General features: G+C 43.3%; 1 protein-coding gene across 6 annotated transcripts in view; it reads right to left on the bottom strand.

Annotated features, from left to right (window-relative positions):
• The window catches only part of NFATC2 (nuclear factor of activated T cells 2), a gene marked incomplete at its 3' end in the record, with an annotated part of 137,225 nt that overhangs the window by 35,562 nt on the left and 77,906 nt on the right, over positions 1 to 23,757 (bottom strand). For 5 of the 6 annotated variants that reach the window (XM_083618494.1, XM_083618495.1, XM_083618496.1 and 2 more), the window contains exons 7-9: positions 20,042 to 20,097; positions 18,987 to 19,113; positions 16,515 to 17,198 (exon numbers count right to left, since the gene is read on the bottom strand). In XM_083618494.1, coding sequence (XP_083474620.1) covers positions 16,515 to 17,198; positions 18,987 to 19,113; positions 20,042 to 20,097 — 867 coding nt within the window. Of the gene's footprint in view, positions 1 to 16,449; positions 17,199 to 18,986; positions 19,114 to 20,041; positions 20,098 to 23,757 lie in introns of those variants that run through there. The other variant, XM_083618491.1, reaches the window with a different exon arrangement.

Genomic DNA, 23,757 nt, shown 5'->3' on the forward strand with positions numbered 1-23,757 from the left:
TCTCTCTTTCTTCTTCTTCTTCTTCTTCTTCTTCTTCTTCTTCTTCTTCTTCTTACCCACATAAAATTACACAAAGGGCTGTTCTAGAGAGTTATCCTTTCCCCAGGCCTGCTTCTTAGACCACCGCCTGACCCGTCCTTGTTTCTAGGCTTCCTGTCTATGTCCACGCTTGCACAAATGCTACTTCAGAAAAGCTGCCTTTGCAAAGCCTCCTCATGATGCCTTCTCTGCCTCCCATGCCAAACATCATGAATCACTCCGCTGCCTTAACCTTTTTTTTACACACTTCATTGAAGGCATACGTGTCCACACAGTAGAGGGATTCACCTGAACCTCGAACCCAGCCAATGCAAATCCCACTGGAGCTAAAAAGGTCTGTGTGCTTGCACACATAAGTGAGCAGAGGACCACGGCCTTAAATCCTGAGGGGAATAAGCATATAGTAACCAGGTTCATTCCCCCCCCCTTCATTCAACAACTACCTATATAGGAACATACCATTGTACCAGGTCAAACGAGTTGTCCCTCTCAATCAGTACTCCCAGCTGCTGGTACCTGCTCTCCAGGGTCTCAGGTAAATGTCTTTCCCATCACCTCTTACCAGGTGCTTTTAACTGGAAGGGCCAGGAACTGAACCTGGGAGCTCCTGTATGCCACTGAGCTGCCAAGTCAGATCTGTCTTCACTTGCATGCATTCAGATTCCTACAGCCACGGAAATCAGTGCATTCAATCTGCACTGGCTTGCTGGGTAGCGATCTTGTGCAAAAAGCCAACAATATATTATATACAGACCGTATTTTTAGTCTGATGAGGTTAATATTGCACCTGGATTGCCCTCATCCGCTTGAGGCCAAAAGTAGCACTTTTTCATTTACTCACACGAGATATAACATGCTGCTGGTGTGAGCTTGCTGTGGATGATTCCCTTAATCAAAAGTAGCTGTGGGAGATTAAGCAGAGGATTGGCTGTGGCAGGCAGTTTCACCCTTTCCCCATGTTTTTCGTGCTCATAACCAACCATCTCTACACATGGAGGAAAATATACAGGCTCCTATATCTTTTCCCTCAGTTTGGAAAAAGTAGCTGGAAGATGGTTTTTGAGGGTAGAATGACTGGAAGGGAAAGGGTTAATCAGCAGCTCCCCACTCCTGTTCATCTGCTTAAACCTTTAGCCTCCTGGGGATGCTTCTGGTGAATTTTTTTTTTTTAAAGGAGGAAAGATACACACAACTGTGTGTCACTGCTAGCCTTAAGTCATCCTCACTCTTTCCATCGAGGTTTAAATCCATCCAAATAAACCAGCCCCAAATGAGACATTGCAAATGTCAGAGGAGTCATTCATACATCTCTCTCTCTCTCTTCTCGGTCCTATATTTGACTTGATTCATTCATAGATGATGAAGTAATTTTTTATTAAACAAAAAATACACATACACCAAAACCAACTTCAGCCATCTCACACTTAGGGAATGCTCAACCAGCCCTGTATAGAAAATCAAGAAAACAAATTCAAACTCCGTGTATTTGATTGCATTTCTTAGTCTAGTTCAAATTACCTTGCATTTCTGCATGCAAGGTTTGGCTGCCTCCCTGGTTAATGTACAGATAGTATGTGTCTGTTATATTAAGGAATGTCTCTTAGCCTTATTTCAAAGGGTTTTCCCACACTCCAGAACGCCATAAAATATAGAAGATGCTGCTTAGTTCAGAACATGAAACACAACTGAGACCAGGTTAAAATATTGTTGGCTTGAAGATTACTAAGGGCACTTCCGAGACTGCATATTTTCAAATGGGATTCAATCACATACTGGCAAACTCAGGTCACGCAATTAAAGCTGATATGGCGCTCTGGTGCAACACATCTGCTACCCAAAAAAGCAGACTTTTTGCAATAAGTGACAGAAAAATGTACTTGAAAGTGAGGGATAACGATTGATGCACCTCATGTAACCTCCCAGTGAACAAATCAGAACAAACACTCAATAAACAACCAAGCTTGTATAACGTCCCTGCAAAATTTCTGCAAACAAATCTGGATTAATTAATCAGGTTGTCTTGCACCTACAATTTTTATTGGGATTGTAGATTTATTTGCTTCAGAACGCTATCGTTTTAGAGGGGTATGAAATAGAACTGTCTCCGCCATTCTGTTGATATCTCATCCCCCTATAGAATCCCTAAATGTTTACTCCCAGTTTACTCCCTGATGCACTAGTGTATAGCATGAACAGATATGCATATTTTTATTGAGGGGGAGAAATCATTTCCCCCCCATACTCAGAGCCCCCCCCCCAGCTATCCCTTTCAAACCTGTTACTGAATAGCCTTTGCCAGATCTCTCATCATCCATGATGTAAAGCCCTCTAAGCCCGTGGACACCGCCACATCTTGCAGCAATGAATTTCACAAGTTAATCATGCACCATATAATGGAGAACTTTGGTTATGACCCCTTATGGCAGTGTTAACATTCTTGAGGCACCTTTTCTGTGAACTGGAATGCAACTCTCCGTATAGCTGAAAGGGTGGAACAGCCTCCCTTTCCTCCAACCGGCCCATTGCTAACTCCGACTGAAACAAATACTTCAGACAAAACTCACAAAGCAAAAACCCAGTCTCCTGCTGTATTCTTTTACGGTTGCCTCCATCAGCAGGCACTGATGCTTCAGGGTCCAGGTTTTTGGAGGCAAGAGGACATCTGCTGTGGTTACTTTGCACTCCCAGGACAAGCAGCCCAGCCATAGCTATGACAAGTGCAAAGGGGAGAAATATTTGCAAAAAGATGGGCAAGACAGTGCAGTCAAGGTTCTGGAAAGGATGGAGAAGAAATGAAGAGTCTGTAGCACCAACAAGAAGAAATGCACATGTGTGCTCCATTCTGATGACCCTACTAGATACATCTGGCAGAACATATAACCCATGTCTCCTGCACAAGGCTATACTCCTGAGAAGGTCCTGCATTCCTGTAGCGCAGAAAGAAATGTTCCATGAAGTCTGAACTCTCTCTTCGAATATCAGATAACAAGGAAAGCCATGCATGGTGAAGTTCTGACATTTTTGCAACTCTTAAATACACAGGATCCCTTTTGGAGACTGCATATGGCAATCCTGACCATGCAGGATTTAAAAGCAGCCTTATCTTGACTAATATCTGCCAACCCTAGCAATCCATGTAAGAAATATATTGCTTAAATCAGGGATAGCAACAGCGCACTGCCACCAACTGTGTTCTACCCAGGGTAGACCCACTGAAATTAATGGGGCTAAGTTTGTCATGTCCATCAATATCAATGGGTCTGCTAATGTTGACTACAACTCTGTGTAAGCATGGGTCTCATATGAAGAAGAACAGCCCAAGGTGCTTTGTTACCTAAGTCAAAACAACAAATGGTACCCCAATACCCAGGTTGAAGTGTATAATACAAAAGGCCCCTCTAGCAGTAAAAAAATACAGCAATAATGAATTAAATAGTGAACAAGTTGTTCTCCTTTCATGCTACACAAAATCAACTTCCTGAGACAACTTGCTTCACTCTCCCTAATGGATCTCAAGCTCTAAGGATTTCTCTCCAACCTGCACAAATGGGTTCTCCATACCCTCCACCTTCTGAACTTAAGAAGGCCGGAAAATCAAGGAGCGAGATTTAAACCAACCAGATGTTTCCTATGTGCGAATGCTGCAAAAGTACATGCTGTAATTTTGTGTTCATCGTTGTTCTTGCAGATGACTCAGTCCCTGGGTTGGTTCTAGACATACTCTTGGGTTTATTTGTTTGTTTGTTTCTCGTCTAATTGCAGATGGTAGATCAATCTGGTCTATAGACCATCCAAACACTAGTTTCCTCGCTGCTGTATTTCTTTCTAGCCTAGTTCCTGTCTGGTTTAAACATTTCTCCAGAAATCTGCAGCATCCAGCTTAAGAGAGTTGTCCTAGATTTGGTGAATAAACTTAGTCATGCTTTCATGCCAAATACAGCTGTGGGTAGATAGGAGGTTCCTCCTAACACACAACTATTCTTTAGAAAAGGGATTGGCAAAACGGGTGGAAAATTGGCATGATTCACCACCAGGTAATTTCTTTCTCATTGCTTGCCAAGGCAGGGTGGGGGAAGCACCGGATGTTTTGGCAAAACATGCAGAGGTGGTAAAGTTCAGACTTTAAAATCTTTATATTCAGAAAATCAAGAATAGAATCCATCACCAAACTCTTGCCTCTGCTGCACAGCAATAAAAGAGGGTCGTCTGTAATACGTATAAGAAAGGGTGCATCCAGACTGTCACTCTTTTGAGAGGGACCCAACTTTAAATTTCCATAGCTAAAGTAGATTAAAAGGCTCTGTTGCCCAAGCACAGTAAATGCACTTTTTAAAAAAGAAGCATATTTTCGTGGTTTTGAAAGTGACAGGGAAATGCATAGTAAATGGTGGGATGAACAAATGACTAATGGGGAGATCTATAAACAGTATGAAAGTAAATCAGGATAAATGCAGGATGGATGTCCATTGTCGGATAACCGCCCCACAAACAAATAAGAGAAAATGCTCAATATAATCTAATTTCCACGTAAGTTTTGTGCAGGATGAATGCTCAATAAACAGGTCATGTGAAGGGGCATGGAAACCATTTCCATACCACTTGTGTGTCACATTTCATTGGCCACAGTTACGTCATTGTGCAGAGATATGGAGCGCCCACTGCTGCCTTGTCTCAAACTCTTACAGAGCAAAACTCTAATCTGTACATAAGGAACCCCCAGCCAGGTGTTCACTCTGTTTGTTTAAGCACAGGAATTGGACATTTACCAGTTGAAATTAAGCTGCATTTGTACCCTTTCAACTACTGGATTAGATTACCATCCATGCCGGATGATAAAACTGCCAAAAATGTGCTTCTTGGAGAAAGGCCCTATTACATTTAGTCAACCTAACTTTCAACTGGTACCAAAAATTTGTCTCAGTGATTCAGACATCTGGCTTTTTGGTCAATTGCTTTATGGGTATCAGACCACTTGCAGCCAGAAACATTGTACACGATGTGTTTATTCGATGTGGCTTAGCTATTTTGGCCAAGGCTAAGCCAGCATCATAGTACGTTACGCTTAAATAACAAAACAGGTTTTAAAACTATTTAGTTGACATAGACCAATTCTTAGACATGCTTTCACCCTTCTTAGATTCCAGCTAATGCCTTCCATATTGCAATAACAGACAGTTGGAAGAACACGAGACTCTTAATTTCAGGGTTGTGGGTTCGAGCCCCATGTTGGGCAAAAGATTCCTGCATTGCAGGGGTTGGACTAGATGGCCCTCGGTGTCCCCCCAACTCTACAATTCTATGATTCTAAGTGCTATGCTTCAAAATCCTATACACACATCCAGTGCTTTTTTGGGGGGGGGGAACGCAGGGGTACACATACCCCTAAACATTTTGTGAATCTAAGTTTGGCCTCACTGAGGGGCAGTATTTCAATGTGAGTAGGAAAATGAGAGTACCCCTAAACATTTTTTCAAGAAGAAAAAAAAGCACTGCACACATCTGGGAGAAAGTTCCACTGAAGTCAATGGGTATTACTTCTGAGAAGATATGTAGCCATTTGCACTGCACATATCTGTGAATTTCAACTGAAATTGGCAACAGTGCAATTGCATTTTGCAAATTCCTATGCTCTTTATATGAATCAATGTGAGATTACCGGGAGATTTCTGATATGGACAGCTGTTCTGTATTGATGCTGGATGTTTTTATTCAATCAAAACATTTATACTTGCTTACTACTGAACAAGTCGAAATACCTACAGCTACCTACCTGAATCTAATCAACACGGCTACCTACCTGAATCTAATACTGAACAAGTGTGAGAGTACCTGTTGTTTTACAGTGTGTGGATGTTTCATCCCATTCAGATTTTGTTCCAAGTGCTAACGAGTGGTTCTTAAGACTTGTGGCTGCAACAAATAAATCAAACTGACATTTATTTATAAATGATTTCATGGTCTGTTTTGTCCAGGAGCTAAATTTTTGTAATGAGATTCTAAGCGGCTGCTGAATATGAATATGAGATTCAGTGGAAATGTGAGCATAATTTTTGTGATGGTGGAATCTAGGGGGAAAAAAGCTTTCAATTTTATTTCTTCTCCTAATATTTATTTTGAAAAGGCAGGCTCTCTTCCTGACCAATATCTGTGTTAAAATTAATGGTGGTATTCAGGAGTTCGCCTGAACATGCAAGGACTAAAGGCGGGGGCAAGTCTCATGCGCTTCATGCTCCTCGCCCCTGGTACCCAAAGCAAAGCCTGCAGGGAGCTTCTGGTTTCGTTCATTTGACATGAGCAGAACTCCCTGTGCAACTGGCGATCCCAATAAAACAGGGTCTCTGATCACGCAGAGGAATCTACTCGAATTCAAGTGAGCATGAGCAGAAACTCCATGCAGACTTTTCCATGCAACACAGGGAAGGTCAGTGGCTGATGGCCATGTGCAACATATGCAAGGATGATGGAAGAGGGGCATGTGGGTGCACCCCTGTCCCCACATTTAACCCCTTGGGTTCAGGAGAATGTTCGATTGCAGCTAACAGTGAGAAATCGTGATGTGGTCTGGGTTAGCAATTCCTTGTTTAAGAACTCATGTCCATGCAACGTATCACGATTACTTTGAAAACAAGTTAGGTAAGGTGAAAGCTAGTGTCAGGGATGGGGAGAGAGATAGTAGTAATAATAATAATTAAAGGAGGTGTCAGAAATTCATTATTTGTTGTTCTATGGAAGAGATAGGGGTTTTTGTTCTGTCTCCCCTTTCTTAAATAACATAGGAGGCTAACTTATACTGAGTGAGATCACTGGTCCCATGCAGCTCAGTGGATGGCACTGGTATACCCCTCAACTCTCCCTATTTAATCGGGACATCCCAGTTTTGGGTGCCATGCTTGCAAGATCGAGGCCCCGAAAGACATGAATTTTGGGGCGCCATGTTCTTGTAGGAGTCACCTGGTTCCCACCAGATTGTGGCCCTGAAAGATGCACATTTTTGGGGGGGGGATGCTCTCACATGGGTCAAACCGTGATTGGGCTCATCCCTGAAAGGGAGGGTGAAATGGATTATAGAGATGAGGTGGAGCGGCTGACAGAGTGGTGCAGAGCTAACAACTTGCTCATAAATACAAGGAAGACAAAGGAGCTTGTGGTGGACTTCAGGAGACAGAAGAGCAATATCCAGCCACTTTTGATTGATGGGGTCTGTGTGGAGAGGGTAACAACGTTCAGATTTTTGGGCATTGAATTACAAGAGGATCTGTCCTGGAGTGTCAACACAAGGGGGCTTGTGAAGAAGGCGCATCAGAGACTGTACTTTTTGAGAATTCTAAGGAAAAACCATCTTCCGCAGAAACTGCTGCTTGCCTTCTATCACTGTGCCATTGAGAGCGTGCTCACTTATGGCTTATGTGTGTGGTACGGAAGCTGTACTACCCAGGACAGGATGGGGTTGTGCAGAGTTGTTAAGGCAGCAGAGAGCATTGTTGGCTGCCCACTCTCCACCTTAGAGCAGATTTATGCCACAAGGTGCCATAGGAAGGCACTGGACATAGTAAAAGATCCATCGCATCCTGGTCACTGTCTCTTCGAGCTCCTGCCGTCGGGACAGAGATACAGGATGATGAAGACAAGAACGAGCTGTCTTAAGAACAGCTTCTTCTCCAGAGCGATCTCAGCCCTGAATGGGAAGCCTGGACTTTGAAAGTCATCTAATCTTCCTTGCTGTACTATACTGTATTGTTTTAATTAGTGTTTTTATGGAGCAGTCAAGTAATTTCATTGTCCCTGAGAGGGGGCAATGACAATAAAGATATTTAAAAAAAAATGACTTGTGCGGGAGCAAGGCCCCTAAAGACCTGCATCCTGGTTTTCCTCTGGGACATGTTGAAGGATATGGATATGGCACTCCATAATTTTAGACAGGCGCCATTCCCAGCCCTACCTAGAGATGCCAGAGATTTAACCTGGGACCTTCTTCACATACAGCAGATGCTCTACCACTAAGCTCTGGCTGTTCTCCTAAACTGGGAGAAAGTAAGGGGGGGGGAGGAATATGCCACCACATGAAATAGCAGCAGAACACCAGTCACAGACACTGCTCCAATTTGCTGCAGAATGGCCAAATAGGAACAAGGTGACATCATCATTCCCTGGGCATTCTTAGAGGGGAAAGGATGGCTGCTCACATTGGCCAGCTGCATGAAGGCCCAGTGAAATGAGGGAGATATTTGGCACTGTTCTGGGCCATTTCCTATCGAACTCCTGAGTCTTTTCTATCTGTTAGGCACAGAAATTTAGCAGATGTACTTCCCTCCCATCTCAGTGTCAGGAAAACCTTCATTTGTTGAACATCTGGAGATGTTTAAGAGAGTCCTTTGAGGAAAAATAACACCGGCAACCCTTGGGTAAAGTCTCAGTCATGAGCCAGTACAACCCAGGCTCATATCCCCATTCATTCACAAAGCTCACTGAGTGATGCAGGGCTAGTGATTTTCTCTCACCCTAACATGCCTTTGCAGGGTTGTTATGAGGATAAAATGGGGACAATGAATTTTGAGCTCCTTGGGATGAAAATGAATGCTAGAGTAGGAATCAGGGAGTGTGTGGAAGGATTCAGTTAGGTACTGGAAGCAGAGATGGGCAGCAGGAGAATGACAGTCGAGAGACCTCCAGTCAATAAATGGACAGAGAAAATGGGGGTAAAGGAAAATAGAGCTGAAGGAGCTAAACCACAGCAGTTGAAAAAAGTTCCTGAGTCAAGGATAAATCCTAGCGCAGCCTGGTTAGAGACCAACTGCTCTTGAGCGCAATTAGAAATATTTATGCTTCAGTTCTGTAGACGGTATAAGACGCTATATATAATAAGAAGAATCTGTCTTGATGCTTCATGCAGAGTTTGTTAACATCCGTTTTAACAGTTGTTTTTTTAAAAAAATTACTGTAGGTAAAAAAATGCAAAAAAAAATATGCCGGTTTTGAGCTATTTTTTAATGCAAAAATGGCACTGCCAACATGGGCTGCCATACGTCTGGATTTTCCTGGACATTTTTGCCGATTTCTGCCCAGACACGGCTGCTGACTGCAGTATTCTGGATATGTCTGGACGTGCGGCAACCCTAAATTACTGTGACATTACATCTTGTTTTGGTCAATGACTTTGGTATTTCTATAGCCTCCTTTACAGGAGCAAGGGAGTAGCTCGTGATTTACATTGTGGTGCAATCATGTCCACAGCTTGTCTGGGAATGAGTTTTATTGTGGTTGAGTTCCCAGCCACATTCCTCTTGGGCAACTCTTACCGTATTTCAAAATCATCACTGAAAGTGGTTGTGTGTCATCTAGAAACTGATTTCTCAGTGCTGGTAACTGTTGGCGGCTTTAGAGCCAATGTGGTCCAATGAAGAGAGAGCTGGACTTGGCTCTGGGATGAAATCACTGCAAGGCCTTGGGGAACGTCTCTTGGCCTCAGTACTCTCGTCTGTGGAATGGGAGTGACAGGAAGCTATCTCACGAAATTATCGTGAGGACAGACACCCAGACTGCTTTGCAAATTTTAAAAAAGAGCTATCTAAAAGATGAGTAAGGGGTTGCAACGTTTGATGCACAGCCTGCAGGATATTCTGGAATAGCAAATGTATCTAAAGGGTAGCCAGATGTAAAGGAACAATTAGATGTATATAGAAGGAAGAATTCAACCAGGAGCAGCTCCTCATACCTGCAGGGTGCACCTACTTGGATTTCTCTCTGTTCTCCTGTTCCCCTTTGCATCTAGTTGTGCTGTGAATTTTGCACACATCTCACCTGTGGCATTTGCAGAAAAAAAACTGGGGAGATGATGAGATCTGAATGGGGGCAAACTGATGCAGCTGTGAACTGGTGCACTTCCTAGAACAGGCACGGCCAAACTTGGCCCTCCAGATGTTTTGGGACTAAAACTCCCATCATCTCCAGCTAAAAGGACCAGTGGTCAGGGATGATGGGAATTGGAGGGCCAAGTTTGGCCATGCCTGCCCTAGAATCTCACTACAGAAAAGAAAAACAGGCCAATATCGAAAGGGTGCATATTAAAAACTTGCAGGGCAAGGAGGAAGGGTTAGGGAAACCTGGCAGCTTCTTTCTTCTGCCCAAGGCAGGTCCTTGCCCATGGGGAATGTTTTGCGAAGCTCAGTTCCATGGTCAAATGCTGCATTTAACATGCCTGATCCACATGGAAATGTTTTGCACTAACATGCACAGCTACAGCTTTTGCCTGTGAGGAAACGCAAGAACCGAGACAGGAAGATACTTCTAATCTAAACCAGTCCATCAAATGGAAGGGAACGAGAGCATCCTTGCCAAACACCACTATGTGCCAGCCCTGATTACAGGGCCTGATTACAGCCTATGCACATAAAATCCGATGCACAATGGCCACTATTGAATGGTTAATCCCTCTGAAGGGGGAGACTGGTGGAAGGCAGTATGAATGCCAGTTGCTGGGAATCACAAAGTAGGGAGACCACTGTTGTGCTCAGGTCTTGCTCGCAAGCTTCCCCTGGGCATCTGGTTGGCCACACTGAGAACAGGATGCTGGACTTTGGCTCTTCCAATGTCCTTGGCTGAACCCTCCATGCATAGGGATGGTTTGGATGAGAGATATCATCCAATGTGGCTCAAGGTGATCAATTTGCCTGCTGCCAGGAACTACCATTGGTCAAGGTAATTGGTGTGCTATTTCCCTTATTTATTTGGAACTACATGGGTGGTGCTGTGGTGTAAACAACTGACCCTTGGGTTTGCCGATTGGAAGGTCGAATCCCCACAACGGGGTGAGCTCCCATTGCTCATTCCCAACTCCTGCCAACCTAGCAGTTCGAAAGTATGTCAAAGTGCAAGTAGATAAATAGGTACTGCTCCGGCGGGAAGGTAAACGACGCTTCCGTGTGCTGCTCTGGTTTGCCAGAAGTGGCTTAGTCATACTGGCCACATGACCCAGGGAAGCTGTCTGCGGACAAACGTTGGCTCCCTTGGCCAGTAAAACGAAATGAGCGCCGCAACCCCAGAGTCGTTCATGACTGGACTTAACTGTCAGGGGTCCTTTACCTTTACCTTACTTGCCTCCAGAGACAGGCAAATTCTCACTATTTATGCACAAAGCACCCAAAAAATTCACAGGAAGAAGGCAAGTGAAGGTATCTTCCCCAAGGATCACCCAATCCTTTGATTTAACAATATTCGTTTCCCAAATAGATGAGGGTTTTTTGTTCCCCTCTTGGCTTTCCTGTCGCCTGAGAGACCCTTTGCGTGATGGGTGCAAACACAAATTCTGAATATGTACTCTGAGCGAGGCTCTCAAGTTCCGTTCTGTGGTGATCTCGCTCTCTTAATAGATTTTGTATGTTCTTCTGAACAGGAAACGCTTTATAGCAAAACTTGCCTGCGGGCATTGTACTGTACCAATTAAAGGATTCCTGAATTCAAGAACAAAGAAGTGCCAGTAGAACAACTTTTTTTTTTAATCATTCAATTCATTTTCTTCCTTCCTCCGGTGCTGAGTTTGGATTTATCGTTTTTTATTTGTAGCTCGCATGTTGTCAGATGGTCGGACAAGCCACTTGAGAATACTACTGGAGGAAGAGTTCTGAAAAAGAATTGGGCTTGTCCTCCCCTCCTTTTCCCCTTATAATGGACATACCTGGGCAGCGAGCCAAGTATGTGGCACCTTATATCCAAAGATCTTTGTGCATTTTACAAACAGCTATTCAAGCCTCTCCATGACTTCTGTGGAACAACAGTTCTTTGGAGATAAGAGTCAGGCCCTATCGCAAGAGAAGTTATAAAATCCTGTAACAGAAACGAGGATGGAGGACACATGTTATCACATCACGGGTTGAGAAGTCACACTGGCTAGCAAAAAACTGCAAATTCATATAGGTTACCCTAGAGCAGACACCTTTCTAAATCATTAGAGAAACAAGTGCCTTGTTTGCAGCAAAGGCATGAAGAAACTGGAGCCATTGCTATTTTAGAGGCAAGCTACAAGGCAAACAGCCATGGCTTCTCCTATGGAAATCTGGCATGAACAGAAGGAAAGAGGTGAGGCACAACTCCATGCCAGAACATGTTTTGCATCCAAACGATCCCAAGTTTAGTCCCTAGCACCATCAGTTAGAAATATATCAGACTATCTGATACAAAGGAAAGTAATAGAATTGGAATTGGAAGGGGTCCTGGGGGTCATCTAGTCCAACGCCCTGCAATGCAGAAATCTCAGCTAAAGCATCCATGAAAGGTGGCCTTCTAACATCTCCTTAAAAATCTCCAATGAAGAAGAGTCCACCACCTCCTGAGGGAATTGTTTCCACTGTCAAACAGCCCTTATTAACAGAAAATTCTTCCTGATATTTAGTTGGAATCTCCTTTCTTATAACTCGAATCCATTGGTTTGGGTCCCACCCACCAGAGCAGGAGAAAACAAGCTTGCTCCATCTTCCATGTGACAGCCCTTTAGATACTTGAAGATGGCTATCGTATCTCCTCTCAGTCTCCTCTTTTCCAGGCTAAACATACACAACTCTCTCATCCTTCCCCCATAAGGCTTGGTTTCCAGACCCTTGATCATCTAGGTTGCCCTCCTCTGCACACATTCCAGCTTGTCAATATCCTCCTTAAATTGTGGCACCCAGAACTGGACACAGTATTCCACGTCTGGTCTGGCCAAGAAAGAATAGAGCAGTGCTATTACTTCCCTTGATCTGAACACTATACTTCTGTTACTGTAGCCTAGCACAGCATTAGCTTTTTTTTGCTGCTGCATCACACCACTGACTTGTGTTAAGCTTGTGGTCTACTATGACCCCTAGATCCTTTTCACGTGTCCTACTGGCAAGTCCGGTGTCCTCCATCTTATATTTGTGCAGCTGGACTAAGCAGATAATACTGGGCTAGAAAGACCAATGGCCTGACACTGTATAGAACATTTCACACATTTTATACACACATGCATATGTTCAGAAGACCCCATAGAACCAATAAAGATAAGACACAACTGATACCTAATCCTGTAGTTCAGCTACATGCAAAATTATTCAAAAAAATCCTCTACACCCCAGGATGAATTGCAAGAAAAATGGTCATGCCTGCTACAAAAAGTTGTTCTAATTATAACTTATCATTTCTCTAATCAAACCACAGGCCTCAAAAACATACAAACTTGCTCACCCTAAAAGCTTGAGGGAAAGCAGAAGAAAAACTTTGCATTTCCTGTCCTTTTATCAAAGCTCAGTGCGTCTGAGGCAGAAAAGAGTAGCTACATTAAAATATCACAGTGAAAGTATGAATGGATGTTTTCCAGGCAATGGGAAATTAGAAAATGCAAGAGACTTTCTACATCACTTTAGGCATGTTTAGGATGTGGTGTAGCTGATGGCTTTGTCTGGAGACAGATGAGAGGTGTGTCCCATCCTCCATCCCCTAAGTTGAAGGTGGCTTGAAATAAACACCATTCATGATGAATAACCTCATCTCGCTTTCTGGTGGTTTTCAAAATTTCTACCTTAAGAGGACACTTTCCACATAACCCCATTCAGACACCATGGACAAACCATGGTTTTGTAACCATGAATGTGCCACGGCCTTGACTCTCCCTTCTCTCACATGTGGATTCCCACTTCATTTTCCTGGTTCCTTAAATCATAGTTTGAGGTGAAGTACACATTAGGCAAAGTAGCATGTTCAAATCAGGCAAACTATGCCAACCAAGGATCCAAGTCATGGTATGAAGCAAATGTGCAAATTGTTTTGAAGCAGTTCTTGGTGAGTCAAACCAAAGACAGAATCCATGCACAACAGAGGGTGGTTGGGTAGAGGAAATGAAGCATACAAGCCTTTGGGGTGCCAAGCCAAGATTTTTGCCTTGACCTCCCAAGTGGAGCACAGCCTTGCCTACCCCAAAGTAGTTGCTATTAAATGACATGGGGGAAGTCATCCTAGAGCAGCCTTTCTCAACTTTGGGTCCCCAGATGTTGTTGGCTACAACTCCCATCATCCCTAACTAGCAGCACCAGCAGTCAGGGATGATGGGAGTTGTAGTGCAACAACATCTGGGGACCCAGGGTTGAGAAAGTCTGGTCTAGTGTCTATGAATGAAGCTTATAGTGGCCTTTACTGTCCTAGGACTACCTTCAGTTCATCCTGGGTGCTTTCATTGCCTTCCAAGAGCCAGCTTTGGCAACTTCATTCCCACTTTCTAAGAATAAAAAAGGAGAAGTAACAATATGCAATGCAAGGACAACTTGCAGAAAAATGGAGAACCCAGGAGGAAAGAACAGAGGTCATGCACTGTTGCAGCTCAACCAACATATTGAATCCTTAAGTTACTTTGTGCAATTAATGGCCCTGGGCTAAATCAAATGCAGAATTAGGTGGACAGCTTACCTTCTGTAAGCTGAATCAGGATCCTTGGGTGCAAAGCAGTCTATGCATTATTTTAATAAATGAATACAGATTAAATAAATTCAAAATTGTAGCAGCACAACGAGGGACAGCGCTGCAAGGAGAGGGGTGGTGGTAAAAACAAAACAAGCAAATGAAAAATCTCTCAAGGAGAATGAGATATGAAAGGAATCCTGGCTGTTAGAAAACTGGACACAGAACAAAGTAAGATGAAGACCCAAAGTTCATTGTGGGGATGAGAGGGGGGAAGAGTGGACAGCGGCTCAGAAAAAATAAATAGGATTACGGCTTGCAGTGCTAATTTTTCATTGGAAAGATTAGATAGGATGGCTATTGGTACTTCACTCCCTAGTCGGTATCTCTGGTATGTGTTTCATTAGTTGTGCTTTTCCTTTTCCCTATGGGAGGAAAACCATTTCATACTAACACGACTGCCAGTATCCCAAACTATATGCAGTTGTCCCCTCACGACAATTCAGGATGTATCCACAGCAGTGGAGGACTTTGAGCTTTAAAATTCCAGTGGCACCCTGTGCCTTGGCAAAATTTGGCGGTCCCCCACCTCAGTTGTTCATCATTGTTGTGGTGCCCCCAGTGCAGGTGAACCGGTCACCCTCCCCTAAATCCAACTCTGTTCACAGCAACTGAAGTAAGGGCTAGTCCACACTTCTGCTTGTCTCATGCCTAGGAAAACCGAAGTGTGGATAAACCCTAAAATGTTCAGAAGTGCCAAGGCTCCTGAATGGCTTTGAGCTATGAGTGGCCCTCTTCTTTTCAGTGTAATAGTCACAGGTCCCTATGTATGGTACAGTATACCTTGCCCAGTTCCTAGCCACTAGAACGAGACTGATAAATGACCATGCTAGGTAGGGCTGCTGGGGGTTGTATTTCTACAACATCCAGAGAGCCCCGGGTTCACCAGCCTCTCAACAAAAGCTCACATAGGAAGGAAAATCAAAAACAACAGCAACGAAATGAAATTTCCAAGTTATTTGGGAAATTCCTGCTAGGGTGTGCATTTTAAAACTGGGAGCAGTGAGTTGGGTCTTGAATGGCTCTCATTAAATTCTATGGAATTTAACAGTTTGCGAGATATGGGGCATGTTTAGTCCAATGAGGTTGCTCCTCACATCACTGCTTCCTCTTGCATAAACGAATGGTTTTCAATGTCATTCATTGATAATGGAGAAAGTAAAACACTGAGTTGTGAACACTGTTGTGTGGCAGAAGGCAGAGCCTTGTTTTCCACCCACCACACTGGGAGACTCAACTCTATTTAAATGTGGATGCCATAGTGAGGTGCTTCCATTATAATGAAAGACACTAGTATATTTTAAATCAAGAGCCTGGCTGTTGTCTTGCAAAATAGCCAGGAGTTCTGAAATGGAAATGAACAGGGGTGGAATTCTAAGCAATTTTCCCCATCCCAGCTTTGTACAACATGACAGGAAAGAGTTGAACCTTAAAACAATTAATTGACCTATTGAAGCAAACAACACGGGATGCAGTCAAACCAAAACTTGCTACAGCTTTTCTTATTGGTTGCAAAAGCAGAAACCTCTGAATTCACAAGAAGAAAGCAACATTTTCGGTAATCTACATACTCAGGTACCTCTATAAAATGTCCAGAACGTAAAACCTGCAGGCCTGCTGCAAACTTCATAGAATGATATAAAACATTTTGGGTGCAGCACACTACAAAGGAATTTTAGAAAAGCAGCATCTGCACGAATTCAAGTGTTAAGTGTACATTTCTGAATTTCAACTCAAAGTTTTGTTTGTGAAACTGCAAAAAATATGCCTTATAAATTTAAAGCTTCTGATGCTAATGCAAATGTTTTCTAGAGAGAATTAAACAAATTTCCAGACCTTAAAGAACACTGCCAGCTTTTAAAATTCAATAAATGAAAGATTTTGTATTGAAACACACACACACACACACTTTCCAAACCATAGAGTTGAATCCTACAAAATTGGTCATCACACCACTTTCATACAGAGGTGCAGATTGGATAAACAGGGTATTTTTAAATTCACGTGCTTACCATCATCCAAATATGCTTGGTCCAGATTCTGTTCCTGTTTAACTGTGACTCCAGTTGGCACTGCTTCCTTCTGATCGCTTACTGGCGGTCCATTTTTGGCTGTTCTCTGCTGCTGAATCACGGTAGGGTACGAAATTGGGCTTAACCTTTGTGCTTGGCTGACCTGAGGTTGGCTGGATCTCACTCCGCTAGATGTGAAATTTTCACTACACATGATGTGCTGGAATTCTTGATGGCTTTCGCACCTCAGCTGCTGATTGGTGGTGGGAGAGCAGTGAATCACGGGGGAAGACTGCTGATTGGCTGGAGAATGGTGGAGCACTGCTGCACTTTGGCTGGGAGAGCCTGTGTGCACCAGCACAGACCTGTGCACATCTGGAATGGAAACTTGTGCAGCCATCAAGCTGGATTGCTGGTAGCCCAGGTGGCTAGGACTGAGACTCTTGCTTCTTTGGTATATTACAGCCCCTGGGGTTTGTTGAGGATATCGAGATTCAGGAGAAGACAGGCTGGAACGCAACTGCTGGCAAGAAGCCATCGTGGCCACAAGACAGGAAGGAGACTCAGAGACCATTGTATGGTGGGAATAATAAGGCTGTGTTACTGTTCCTAGACCACTGTGTACTGTGTTGCAGATTAAAGCTGGATCATAGTCATCAATGGGCTCTGTTTTTATGGAAGGCACTGGAACAAAGGGCACAAAGGACATAGCTCTAAACAAACGTCTAGGAAACGGTTAAGAGGAGAGAGAAGAATGAGCACTAACAACCGACACACTGCACATTTTCTCCCAGTCTTAGCTCTGGTTCACATATTCGTGTTAGCACTTGTCTGCTGCAACACCAAGCGATGGCTTGAATGTGTGAATGGGCCATCATAGACCCATAGCTTGGAAAGTTCATTTTAAAAAGGAAGTATATCTATTTCATGGACTCGCAGGTTCATAGAATAATAGAATTGTAGCATTAGAGGGCATCAACAAGGGTCCTTTAGTCCAAGCCCCTGGAATGCAGGAATCCTTTGCCCAACGTGGGGCTCAAACCCACAAACCTTAGATTAAGATTCTCATGCTCTACTGACTGAGCTATCCCAGCATTCAACATTTCCAGTTCACATTTGTCTCTTTATACAGTTCACAGTTCAATTCAAGTTCACCAAAGGATCCTTGGCAGAAAATATTCAGTATTCAGAATGTTACAAGTTGCTGTGCAGAAGTATACAATATATTTAAGGAGGCTAAGAAAACATCAAAACTGTAGAATGTGAATTGCTTAATTTATTCCTCCCAACAATTACGATTTTGAAGCTTAAAGACACAAAGAGACAAAGAGTCAAAAGCACCCGTAGGAGAATGAACCTGAACTAGAAATTACTCAACATTCTACCGCAAAATGGACTTAATTCATGTTAAGTTCCCCTGACAATTGTGGGAACTACTTTATGAGACTTCTGAACTAATCTGGTGAACTTCACTAAATCACACTAGTTCATTCCAAATACTGCACAGACCTGAGCCCCACAGTGTAGTCTGATGGAGACTGCATTGAACCTGGCCAGCCAGAAATTCACTGAGTGGTCTTGGAGAAGCCACCATCTTAGTGACAGTTCCCTAGCAGTAAAATTGGAGAATTTGTTATATTTCACTTCCGCAGCATGGCCATCTATATACCGAGCCTAGAAAAAGTGGAATTCTGAAAAATTCTCCTTGGGCAACAGAATGTTTTCCCTCTTTTCTCCCCCCACATGTGCCCTAAATCTGTTCTGAGGTCCCCCCAACCCTTCAGAGCAGGTTCGGGGACAGATGTGGGGGCATGTGCAGGGGGAGAAGAAGAGGAAAAGTTCCCTTGTGCAAGATATAGGGCAGCATTCAACATAATAGATTTAATTCTGAATCTCTTCTTCTGTACGCTACTTAAAGATAACCATGATTAAGCGGTATACAAACTTTTGAAATATTAAAATAAAGTGATATGCATGTTTCTAAATAAATTGGTGCTGGCCATGAAAACTGCTGTGTTAAAATGTGCAAGTTTAGAACCATGTAGGTGTGAATAAATAAGCTGTAGAGATTTATTGTACAGCTTTATTTGTAACCTTGGATGTTGCATTTAGAATTCATTGATTCAGAGATGGTTTGAGCTGTGTTAACTGTAATGCTGGCTAAAAGATAGCATCTCAGAATGCTTGATAATTCTGGTTCAGCAGGATAGATAGATAGATGGATAGATGATAGATGATAGATAGATGATAGATAGATAGATGGATAGATGATAGACAGATGATAGATAGATAGATGATAGATGATAGATAGATAGATAGATAGATGAGATAGATAGATAGATAGATAGATAGATAGATAGATAGATAGATAGATAGATAGATGATAGATAGATGATAGATAAATATAAAGACAGTTCTAGTGTTTCTTGCCAAATATTGTGCCATAGTCCATTCCTTTTCATAAATAATTACCTGGGTGATAGGTAAAATGTTGTGGCTGGCTTTTTTTCCGTTTTCCATTGATCACATAGAAATTCACCTTGATGGGAGAACGAATGTGCTTATTCCGATATTCTGGTATCTCCACGAAAAGCATATTCTGAAAGGAATTTTTAAAATGGGTGTGGGGAAGAGACAGTAATATGATATTAGAAGGCACTCTGTTTATATCAGTACCCTTTGCTAATACATTTGTCATGGGGTGTACTAGGAGTATTGCTTTTCCAGTTACGATGTAGTCGATCTTGCAGAAAATCTGAAGCACGCTTCCTTCCTTACTGTATCCATAATCTAACCTTAAGACAACCATCCTGCCCTGACAAATTATCCAGTTTCCCCTGTTTCTATTAACTTGCCTTGTATATTTTGCCTGACATTTTTTTCCTTTACATGCTGGTGGCAAATAAGTTCTACCCTTGGGAAGTTCTGTTTTCATGTAGACGGCACCTACTCTTGGGTAAATTCTCACCGACCTCTAACTCTTGCTTAGGGATTCTAGCTACCTAGAAGTATGGAAGAGTTACCAGGAGACAGCACTGCAGAAACCCAGGAGAATGTGAAGTTCCATTACTAGTTACTGGGCAAGGATGTTTGGATAACACAGTAGAGAGGTGCTGCATTTATGTGGCCAGCAGTGGGGAAACTGCACACATCTCTGTTTTGCTAGATCACAGCCTATACGAGTCTGACCAGTGTTTCGTGAATATGCTTAATAGCGAACCCAACCATGAGGAAACACACTGAGGACACAACATGTGCGCTTAGGCTACAATCCAAAACAGAGTGCCTAAGCTTTATCGAAACATGCTTTTGTTAACAGCTTTGAGAACCGTTTGTTAAAAGGCAGCCTGTGCAAGTACTCTAATGAGTAAACAAAATTACTCCACTGATACCAATGTGTGCAACAATGCACCCAGTTCCAAACTGGATTGCAGCCTTTGTGTGTTCAGAGGCCTTTCTGCTGCTACAGAATGAAACCTAGTACCTGAAAGAGAAGTGGGAGAAGGTGCTGAGTGCCTACTACTTACAGGCTGGCTCTTATCTTTATCCACGGTGGCTTCCATCTCCCAAATCTGTTGCCCATCTGAAAGAAATATTAAGTAAAGCATGAAAAAAGGGGGTCATGCTCTTCCTCACCACTACAGCACCATAACATGTCCAATGTACAGTGGTACCTCAGGTTACATACGCTTCAGGTTACAGACTCTGCGAACCCAGAAATAGTACCTCGGGTTAAGAACTTTGCTTCAGGATGAGAACAGAAATTGTGCAGCGGCGGCGCAGCTGCAGCAGGAGGCCCCACTAGCGAAAGTGGTGCTTCAGGTTAAGAACAGTTTCAGGTTAAGAACGGACCTCCGGAACAAATTAAGTTCTTAACCCGAGGTACCACTGTACTTTGTATGCGTTCTCTTGCTGTCATTCTTACAACAACTTTGTTAAACGAGATTTCCCTACATTACAGGTGGAAGGCTAAGCCTGAGAGTATAGCAGCTTGCCTAGTGACTTCCTGGCAAAGGTAGGATTCAAACACTGCAGCACGTCAAGATTCAGGTTGCAGTCCTATGCTCATTTACCTGAAAGTAAGCCCCATGAAATACAATGGACAAACATACATAAGGTTGGCCACCCTACCAACTCACCAACACTGGCCAAGGCTTTGGGTCAGCTGTGAAAATATAAACCTTTGACTACTTGGAGTGGTAGCAGTGTTTTCATAAATAAATGAATGCAAATACGTTTAATGGCCACCCACCCTATGCATTTCCATAACAACAGTAGAGATTAATAACAACAAAAATGTGCTTGCTGGAGTTTCGCTGCTTCTGCCAAGCTTTTTCAAAGGCTTCTAGTAATAAGTGTTTCCTGGAGGATCTGCTACCCAAATCACAGATTTTCCCACCAGTTTTTCAGTTATTCATATCTTGGTCCACTCTCAGTGGAGTGTCAAAGAAAGAAAAAAAGAAAACCCACAATCAGCATCCTGCTTTGAGCAGCCCTTTTACAAATATTCAAATTGCTATTATGTTCCCACACGCTCTGGTCTTTTCCTTGAGCTAAAACTTTCCTAGTTCCTCCAGCCCTTTCCTTGTTACTCTTAAGACCCTACACCAGGTTCTTTCCTTCCTCTCTACTTCGTCAGCATATTAGGTGCAGTCTTCACAACTTACACAGCTATTTCACTGGCACTTAAAACATGCTTAAACTTCCCCTGGATTGCATCCAGGTACATTCATGCAAAGAGCTGGCTTAGTGCTAAACGGAATGGAAAATCACCTCCTACCTACCCAATTCTACTAATGCTCCCAAGAAAACCATTTGCCTTTTAAAAAACCAATTCATCTTCTTAGTGTGTGGCTCATTCAAAGCCTTTGTTCCTTCTCAACGATACTGCCACCTGGTCAATTATTTCCCATTTTGCATATGTCAAATGACTGTCCAAAGGCAAAAATATAAAAACTGCAAAACCAGTCCTGGTTTGCTTGGCTTTCTGATTGCTTTGGTTTTTACTGTTGTGCAGTGTCCAGTGCTCACAGGGTAAAGCCCAACCAGACGAAATATTCAACGTTTAAGTAATGCATGATTGCATATGTAGGTTGCTTAATAACGGAGGGGAAAAAACCATAAAATGCAACAATGCTTTAAGGTAGCAGGCATCAGGCATTCAACAGTGAACTGTAAGACTGTGTGCTGTTGGAAATAATTTACATTTCAAGTTAAAGCAAATGGACAAATTGGTATTAAGCAGCACAATTAAACTGCACAGTGCTGGATTTAGGATAAGTCTATAGCTAAACAATGATTTCAGCTGGCAACTTCTAGGTCCAAGTCTAGCATTTTCTGTCAGGCTGTGCTGATTCTCAAATTCTGGAAATTATATGTTTATACAAGAGACTAAGGGCCAAATGAGATGGGATGCTAAACATGTCTCCTAATGTGCCACGGTTGTGTGTTTTTTTAAAAAATAAACTATGAATAGTACCACAGGGACAGGCTGGTATGTGCCAGGACTGGAGCACATGATATGTGGGGCTAGTCCTTTCCCCCTCTGCCACTGTTCCAATGAAGACTGTCTTTTCTGTGGTGACTGTTCAAGCTGAAAGGTAGGCCTCCATCAGTGGCTATGGGAGATTGCCTTCTAGGCCTAATGGGTGCTGGGAGAGGGGGTTGTTAGGACCATAGTGGGTAGAGAAAGCACTGTTCTTCCTCCTTCAGGGCTTCAGATTGAGAACTCATGAGCCAGAAGCGAAAGTGCATGAAGGGCCAACTCCAGAAAGACATCGGTCAGAAGAGCCAGTGTCCCTCCGGCCTGAGGATGTCACATTGATGTCCTCTGGCTTGGAGGAGCCCATCACAGAAGCCCCAGTACAACCAGAGTGCTACCTGCTCCATCAGAGTAAAAGACTTGCTGAGTGGCCTGCCTCGCCTCTGATGAGGTCAGTGCTTGCATCACAGCACTAGTAAATTTATCTTTATCTGGTGAAGCGGAACTTCAGTATCTGAGATGGAATCCGGCAGAGGTGGATCTATAAGCACGCTTAATTCTCAACCGCGACAACGAGGAGCTAGTTCTCAGAAAGAGATTTCTATTCCCAGATTAGAAACTTGCTTCAAACCAGGCTGTGCCAGAAGCAATTAATTCGTTTCTGCACTGAATCGCTTCAGGCTGCAGATGGGACATTGCCTGACCACATGAGACAAAATTCCCTATTTTTTTTTAAAAAGGCACCTGGGAGGAAAGGTTCAGCCTGGCCGCCTGGCCGCCTCCCTATTTACGCTAATTTTCTATGGGCAAATAATTATTTGTGTGCGGGAGCATTCATGCAGACATTCGCCTGCAGTTCTGAAGTGATGCAGCCCAGATACAACTTTACTACCAACTCTGCTGCTTCTAAGAATTCGGAGAAAGAAAATAGTGAGGCGGGAGTTTGCCCTGGAGCAGGGAGAGGCAAGAGAGCCACAGGGAGACAGTGTTGCATCGCACCGCTTTGGGGAGTGGGAATGGCTTTGACAGGATGGACTCATTAGCTGATACTTCTGTTCCTTTAATTGTTGCTCTGTGGGATGACGTCAAGTACCTGCAATTTCTCCATTCCCTGCAGGATAGCTTAGGAGGCAAGCAGCACCTGACAGGTGTCACAAAGGTATTTATGGTACTGGGGGGATCCTCTCTGAGTCAAGCCGGCAAAAGGTTTCAGAGCTGACTCTGGATAACATGAAATAAGTATGGGTGTTTTCTAGAGAGTGGTAAGGAAAAAGGGTCTAGTTTGATGAGCGAGAACGACCAATTCAAAAGAAGAAACATGCAAGTCATTTCAGTATTGTTGAAAGCCTGGAGTATAATCATTGCCCCTTGGGATTGGTGGAGAAGGGAAGGGAGGGGGAGGCAGAAGAAGAGTGATGACTCAGATGTGTCTGAGTCAGAAGCACCTCTGGGACTACCCCCGTTGTGACTGCAGTTTACACCCCGGCCCTTCCTAACAGGGGGTTCCCCACAGGCACAAAGTACTCCATTGTTTCTGAAGTCAGCTAATATGTAAGGTTTCCAAATTTTAATAATGTTTTGCAGCATCGCTACCAAACCACCCAGGGCAAGAACAGCAGCTGCTCATCCCAAGTGAACAGTTAGCTTTTGAAACAGGTTAATTACAGTGTTGCCACACACATTCAGCTAAGTCAAGGTGACCTAGACAGCAGCACAACAGACTAAACATCAGGCAGACATTTAAACCCAGGATGATGATGG

This window comes from Podarcis filfolensis (genome assembly GCF_964270895.1).
Source record: "Podarcis filfolensis genome assembly, chromosome: 6".
Classification (NCBI taxonomy): domain Eukaryota; kingdom Metazoa; phylum Chordata; class Lepidosauria; order Squamata; family Lacertidae; genus Podarcis; species Podarcis filfolensis.